This window comes from Chiloscyllium plagiosum, chromosome 26 (genome assembly GCF_004010195.1).
Source record: "Chiloscyllium plagiosum isolate BGI_BamShark_2017 chromosome 26, ASM401019v2, whole genome shotgun sequence".
Lineage (NCBI taxonomy): Eukaryota > Metazoa > Chordata > Chondrichthyes > Orectolobiformes > Hemiscylliidae > Chiloscyllium > Chiloscyllium plagiosum.
The window spans coordinates 25,196,181-25,204,385 of NC_057735.1; the positions used below are offsets into that span (position 1 = coordinate 25,196,181).

The 8,205-nt window shown below is 39.3% G+C and overlaps 1 protein-coding gene across 2 annotated transcripts in view; it reads left to right on the forward strand.

The window, feature by feature from the left end:
• tbc1d22b (TBC1 domain family, member 22B) overlaps positions 1-7,553 on the forward strand; it is a 308,460-nt gene extending 300,907 nt beyond the window's left edge. For both annotated transcript variants that reach the window (XM_043716742.1, XM_043716741.1), the window contains exon 13: positions 4,713-7,553. In XM_043716742.1, coding sequence (XP_043572677.1) covers positions 4,713-4,841 — 129 coding nt within the window. In that variant the 3' untranslated portion in view covers positions 4,842-7,553. The remainder of the gene's footprint in view (positions 1-4,712) is intronic.
• The last annotated feature ends 652 nt before the right edge of the window (positions 7,554-8,205 follow it).

The window sequence follows — 8,205 nt, forward strand, 5'->3', positions numbered from 1 at the left end:
ACAGCACAGCAGGTCAGGCAGCATCTAGGGAACAGAAGATTCGATGTTTCGGGCACATGCCCTTCTTCAGGAATGAGCAGAGAGTGTTCAGCAGGAGAAGATAAAAGGTAGGGAGGAGGGACTTGGAGGAGGGGCGTTGGAAATGTGATAGGTGGAAAGAGGTCAAGGTGAGGGTGATAGGTCGGAGTAGGGTGGAGGCGGAGAGGTCAAGAAGAAGACTGCAGGTCAGGAAGGCGGTGCCGGGCTTCCTGACCTGCAGTCTTCTTCTTGTCCTCTCCGCCTCCATCCTACTCCGACCTATCACCCTCACCTTGACCTCTTTCCACCTATCACATTTCCAACGCCCCTCCTCCAAGTCCCTCCTCCCTACCTTTTATCTTCTCCTGCTGAACGCTCTCTGCTCATTCCTGAAGTAGGGCCTGTGCCCGAAACGTCGAATCTCCTGTTTCCTGGATGCTGCCTGACCTGCTGTGCTGGGGTACACCTAATCAGATCCTGGGGATTTATCCACCTATAACTGTTTCAAGACATCCACCACTTTCTCCTCTGTAATCTGGGCATTTTGCAAGATGTCACCATCTATTTCCCTACAGTCTATATCTTCCATATCCTTTTCTACAGTAAATACTGATGCAAAATATTCATTTAGTATCTCCCCCATTTTCTGTGGCTCCACGCAAACGTTGCCTTGCTGATATTTGAGGGGCCATATTCTCTCCCTAATTACCCTTTTGTCCTTAATATATTTGTAAAACCCCTTTGGATTCTCCTTAATTCTATTTGCCAAAGCTATCTCATGTCCCCTTTTTGCCCTCCTGATTTCCCTCTTAAGTATGCTCCTACTTCCTTTATACTCTTTTAGGGATTCACTCGATCTGTCCTGTCTATACCTGACATATGCTTCCTTTTTCTTAACCAAACCCTTAATTTCTTTAGTCATCCAACATTCCCTATACCTACCAGCCTTCCTTTTCACCCTGACAGGGATATATTTCTCTGGATTCTGGTTATCTCATTTCTGAAGACTTCCCATTTTCCAATCTTCCCTTTACCTGCGAACATCTGCCTCCGATCAACTTTCGAAAGTTCTCGCCTAATACCGTCAAAACTGGCCTTTCTCCAATTTAGAACTTCAACTTTTAGATCCGGTCTATACTTTTCCATCACTACTTGAAAATGAATAGAATTATGATTGCTGGCCCCAAAGTGCTCCCCCGCTGACACCTTAGTCACCTGCCCTGCCTTATTTCCCAAGAGTAGGTCAAGTTTTGCACCTTCTCTAGTAGGTACATCCACATACTGAATCAGAAAATTGTCTTGTACGCACTTTAGAAATTCCTCTCCATCTAAACCTTTAACACTATGGCAGTCCCAGTCGATGTTTGGAAAGTTAAAATCCACTCCCATAACTATCCTATTACAGCTGATAGCTGAGATCTCCTTACAAGTTTGTTTCTCAGTTTCCCTCTGACTATTAGGGGGTCTATAATACAATCCCAATAAGGTGATCATCCCTTTCATATTTCTCAGTTCCACCCAAATAACGTCCCTGGATGTATTTCTGGCAATATCCTCCCTCAGCACAACTGTAATGCTATCCCTTATCAAAAATGCCACTCCCCCTACTCTCTTGCCTCCCTTTCTATCCTTCCTGTAACATTTGTATCCTGGAACATTCATCTGCTAGTCCTGCCCATCCCTGAGCCATGTTTCTGTAATTGCTATGATATCCCAGTCCCATGTTCCTATCCATGCCCTATCAAGTGATTATTATAAAATTATTGTCAATTGTTGGAAAAACCAATCTAACTCACTAATACCGTTGAGGGATGAAAAGTGCCATCCTCACCTGGTCTGGCCAACATTTGATTTTATACCCTCTCGTTGACTCTTAACTACCCTCTGGGCAATAATTGCTGGCCTAGCCAGTGATGCCCACGTCGTGTGATTGAGCTAATTAAAAACCTGTCATGGCAGATGCAAATCTCAAAGACAGATGGGTTATGTCATGTATTCCTCAGGTTTGCCAATGTTGACTTCTCAGATTCTCATTCTACTAATGCCACTCTGCGGAAATATATCACTTATGTAATCGACAACTTGATTTTTAAATGGAATAGTTGAATTGCTGTTAATCCTATTTGCACAATACTGAACCATACTTGTCATAGTTTACTATGATGAGTCACTGATTTTATTTTATACATTTGTGGGACATGAGCAACACTGGCTGGCATCACCAGTTCCTCTTGAGAAGGTGGTGGTGAACTTCCTTGAACTGCTGAAGTCCACATGGTATAAGCTGGTCCACAAAGCCCTTCGGGGGAATTCCAGAATTTTGACCCAGCGAAAATTAAGGAACAGCAATATATTTCCAAGTCAGGATGGTCAGTGAGTTGGAGGAAAATTTGCTGGTGATGTTCCCCTGTATCTGCCACCAGTATCCTTCCAGATCAAAATCCTCATGAGTTTGGAAGATGCTGTCCAAGGAACTTTGGTGAATTTCTGCAGTGCATCTTGTAGGTATTACACACTGCTGCTACTGAGAATCTGTGGTGAGGGAGGGGATGCTTGTGGATGTGTTGTCAGTCAAATGGGCTGTTTTGGCCTGGATGGTGTCAAGATTGAGTGTTGTTGGAGCTGCACCCATTGAGGCAAGTGCGGAATATTCCATCACGCTTCTGACTTGGGCCTTGTTTTAAATGATGGACGGGCTTTGGCCTCTGACCTGTTCTTGTAGCCACTGAGTTTATGTGGCAAGTCCAGTTGACTTTCTGGTCAATGATAAACCCCAGCAAGAATGTTGATGGTGAGTGAGTCAGCGATGGTGATTGAAGATGATCATTTTTTGGCACAGTGGTTAGCACTGTTGCCTCACAGCGCCAGAGACCCAGGTTCAATTCCCGCCTCGGGCGATTGACTGGGTGGAGTTTGCACGTTCTCCCCATGTCTGCGTGGGTTTCCTCCGGGTGCTCCGGTTTCCTCCCACAGTCCAAAGATGTGCAGGTCAGGTGAATTGGCCATGCTAAATTTCCCGTAGTGTTAGGTATAGGGGTAAATGTAGGGGTATGGGTGGGTTGCGCTTCGGCGGGTCGGTGTGGACTTGTTGGGCCGAAGGGCCTGTTTCCACACTGTAATGTGATCTAATCTAATCTAATCTAATTTTCTGGCATTTGTGTAGCACAGATGTTACTTGCCACTTGTCACCCTAAGCCTGGATATTGTCCAGATCTTGTTGCATTTGAACATGAACTGCTTCAGTATCAGGAATCATAAATGGTGCTGAACATTGTGCAATCGTTGGCACACATCCCCACTTCTGACCTTGTGATTGAGGGAAGGTCATTGATGAAGCAGCTGAAGATGATTTAGCTTAGGACACAACCCTGAGCAACATCTGCAGTGATGTCCTAGAGCAGAAGTGACTGACTGACCTCCAACAATCACATCCATTTTCCTTTGTACCAAGTATGACTCCAATCAGAAGAGAGTTTGCCCCCAATACCCATTGATTCCAGTTTTGCTAGAGTTCTTTGATGCCACACTTAGCACTTGACATCGAAGACACATTTGACTGTCACTCTTATTTCACCTCTGGAATTCAGCTCTTTTGTCCATGTTTGAGCCAAGGCTGTAGTAAGGCCAGGAGTTGAATGGCCCTGGCAGAACCAAAACTGGGCATCACCGAGCAAGTTATTGCTGTGCAGGTGCTGATTAACAGCACTATTGATGATAACTTAATCACTACTGATAATTGAGAGGAGACTGATTGGGCAGGACATACATAGGCAATTTTCCGCGTTATCAGATGCAAGAGTTGTAACTGTACAATTTAAATCTGTGTAAGTAACTGAAACTAAACCACAAGAAGACATTAAAGTAAAGCAGAGTATATTTACTTAGAAACTACACTGTCACTATTGTGCCTTTATCAATATCTTAAATAATTTTCTTATAAATTTATTTTAAAATTCCTTGTAAGGGAAAGGACTTGAAAAAAAATCTATTTTTTAAGCAGTTTGAAGATATATTTTCCAATATAACCAAATTTGTGATGTGTTTTTGTAATTATTCATCTTTATTTTTAAATTAATCTAACATGTCCCCCTCTGTCTCCTTCTATCTGCCCCCTTCTCAAATGTGTCCCCACTTGAACTCAGTTTTTCCAATCTAATATTTTTCAAATGGTTCTGGAGTATAAAATTAAAAGTCCTGATTATTGATGGATGTTGATCAGAATCTGTGTAAATATTTCGGATAAAATTAAGGATTATGGGACAACTTGATACAAAAGCAAAGTGCGCAGTCATAATCATTCTGGCTGGCATAATATGGTCCTCAATTCCTGCTAAATGGTCCAACATTTATTGAGATACCATGGGAAACCAAATAATAAGTCTCGTCATCATCATCTTCCAATGTTATGGCATTTTTATGTCTCACTTTATCACAGTGTTTAAAGTCACAAGATGTATTTTATTCATTCATTTGTGGGATGTGGGCATTGCTGGCTGGTCCAGCATTTACTCCACATCCCTATATTGCAGATGTCTTTTTTTTAATGCAAATTTCATGTTCAATTCATAAGATTTTGTTAAATCTAAAACTATAGATAGTCTTAGACAAGTGGAGAACTTTGCATTTGCCTTGATTTCATGTATTTGGAATGATTTTTGTATTTCTCAATTGAAATCTGTCTTTGTTTTTTGAAGGGTCTACTGATGTTGTTGCAGAATTTACCTACAATCCACTGGGGTAATGAAGAAGTTGGCCTTCTCCTTGCAGAAGCGTACAGGCTTAAGTACATGTTTGCAGATGCACCTAATCACTACAGACGATAAGTGGTTAGAAGTGTTGAGAGCTGAATTTAAACTCTTTTCAGTCTTTCAAGTCAGGTGGCCATCAGCTGTACTGACTGAGGCAGCAAATGGTCCAACTACTTTGGAAGTAGTTTCTAATTACTTGAAGCTTTTCTTAAGCTATTATTGTAATATACTAAATTGAAAGTGGACTGAGAGCTCCCTCAGTTTGCTCTTCATGGAGCCTTGCTAAATCTTTGATACTAGGTTATATATAATTCTTAGAAAAAAGATTTAAAAGGAATTATATTGTATGTTTCTGTATAATAGTTAAAATGTGTGTCCTTAATTTGAACTACTGTGAGCTTATACTTAGGAAGTTGCTTAAGTGTTTGGATATAGTGTGCATAAGAGAGACTGGTTAAATTTTCCTCATTTTTCAACATAACTGGCATCCAATTTCTTGTAGTAGATGATGCATTCACAATATTTTTAATTGTGCCTCTTTTTTAAAAAAAAAGTCCTCGAATTTTATTTTAGAGTTGCTGTGTATTATTTGATGTAAACTTTGGCTGTTTTGGTGAGGTATGTTCATTTAAAAGTATTTACATTTTGGCAAAATATCTTTTTTTTAATAAGCAATAAAATGATTCATTTTTTAATGTAGAATTTGAGAAATTTGGAAAAATCTAACTATCTTTATAACTTTTTTAAAAGATTTGTGTTATGAGCACTAATGGTATGTTTGAAAGGCCAATTATTAATGCCAATAATATAGATTCCAAACTAAAGCCATTCAAGATTAAAATATGTTTCTCAGGTATAGGTATTTCCTTTTGGTTTGTGTGCCTTTTGACCAATTCTTTACGTAAAGTTGAGAAACCATTGTGATACTTAAGTTTGAAATTGTTTTAGCAAGAGTTGATGGCATTTCTTTTAGCTCTTAAGATGTCTCTTTTGCTTGCTGAAAGAAACCTTGGTATGAGTTCTAGTGATTAAGAAATTATTCCTATAATTAAAATATAGAAATGTATATATTTTTAAATATATATGAGACCTGAGAAGCAGATTTTTTCTATTGATGGCCAACAATTAAATGAATAGGGTTATATCTCTGTTTCTTTCCTCCCTTATTGGTTGAGATCCAAATATTCCAAAAGTGGTGCAGATAATTTAACCTGGCTGGGAAAGCAGCTTGCCCTGCATCCAGCAATGACTGATATCATTCCCAAATTGCCTACCCTTTCCAAGCATTCCCATGTGATGAGGAGAAGTTGTGAGAAAAGTAGATCTGAGATGTCAACCAAATGCAATCTAACAGAATAACAGAAAAATAGAGAGGGGCTGAACAGTATATTCTTATTTCTATATGTTAGGGTATCAATGTAAAGAGAAAGCAGAATAACGGAGTTGAGATACGCACCAGCCATGGCCTTACAGATATGGCCGAACAGACTTGAGAGGCTGAACAACCTGCTGTTTTTCCTTTGTTCAGAAACCATGACTACTTACACTCCACTGATGGGAGCTGTATTGCTTGAAAGTTATTCTCAGAGCCAGGCTGGTTACCGTCTACCATGTGCCATCTCTAACTCGTAATGCACTCAATATCCTAAGTGCACATTCTAAGGAATCATGCTTGGAACCTAATCTAGTAATTCTAAAATTGAGAGTATTTCTTCTGTTAAACTCCTAGTCAACTTTATTGTATTGAATGTGTAATCTTTTATCATTTTTGGTCATGTCAGAAAAGAAAACGTAACTATTGTTTACTTCTACACTGAACTTGCAGTATCTTCTGTCATTGATTAGTGTGGTTCCTTAAAGGTTGTTATGCAAATATGTTGTCAGAAAGAAAGCAATTGCAAAGAAAATGTAGATGAATGATATAGGGTTCAGCAATCCACAAATAGATTTTACTATATGTTTAAAACTGTCAATAATTTCTTTTTATTTCATTTTTAACTTATTTTCTGAATTGTCAAATTTGTTTTAATTGTATGTTCCTTTTTATGTAAAGGGACAATAATTGGAAACTACTCTGCTGTGGTTTTTATGTGTCTGTTTCACTTTGGAAATGTTAAAGAATGTGTATAGTAGCTTTTACATAGAATTACAATCAAGCCTCTGTATTAACTTCCTGTGTTCCAAAAAGAAGAGTGAATGTGTAAATTACTTTCTGAACAGTTAGGCAGGCAAATGCATGGTTTAATGGATCAATATTCCTAACACTTGGTTCTGCTTCTGTTTAGATAATGTCTTGCAAATGGTTGCATCCTAATCAAAGTCAAGCACATGGGCATCTAAGCACAATTACTTTGTTTGATTAAGTCTAAAAGATAGCAAGTATATCTTCCCCTTTGTTATAATGTAGCTTTTCTTGCTAATTCTAGTTGCTGTTGATCTTGGAGTTGATTTTCCACTAAAAGGAGGGCCAAAATTGGAAGGGATCATGGAGTCATACAGCATGGGAATAGACACTTTGGTACAGTGAGTCCACATTCCTAAGCTAAACTGGTGCCGTTTGGCTCATTTCCCTCCAAACCTTTCCCATTCATGTACTTATCCAAATGTCTTTTAGATATTGTAACTGTACCTGCATCCACCACTTTTTCCACACATGACCAACTCTCTGTGCTTAAAAAAAGTTACTGCTCATGTCTTTTTTCAAAACTTCCTCCTCCTCACCTTAAAAATGTGCCTCCTAGTTTTGAACTCCACCACCTTAGGGAAACAACCTTTACTATTCACCTTATCTATGACCTTCATGATTATATAAACCTCTCTAAATCACCTTTAACCTCCTATGTTCCAGTGAAAAGAGTCCCAGCCTATCCAGCCCATTTTTACTACTCAAACTCTCCATCCCAAGCAATATCCTAGTAAAGCTTTTTTGAACCCTTTCCAATTTAATAATGTCCTTCCTGTGACAGGGCAACCAGAACTGCACACAGTACTCCAGAAGAGACCACATCGATGTCCTATACAACCTCAACATGATGTCCCAATTCTGTTACTCAAAGGTCTAAGCAATAAAGGCAAGTGGGCTAAATGCCTTTTTAACCACCCTGTCTATCTGTGATGCAAATATCAATGTATTATGTACCTGGACCCCTCCGTCTCTCTGTTCGTCGACACCACCCAGGTTTATATCATTAATTGTGTAAGTCCTGCCCTTGTGTGTTTTACCAAAATGCAGTACTTCGCAATTATCCAAATTAAACTCCTCAGCCCATTGACTCAATTCATCAAGATCTCTTTGTTATCTTAGATAACCCTCTTCACTGTCAACTATAGGACCAATTTTGCTGTCATCCATAAACTTACTAACCATGTCTCCTATATTCACGTGCACATCGTTTATATAAATGACAAACATAAGTAGGCCCCGTACTGATCTCTGTGG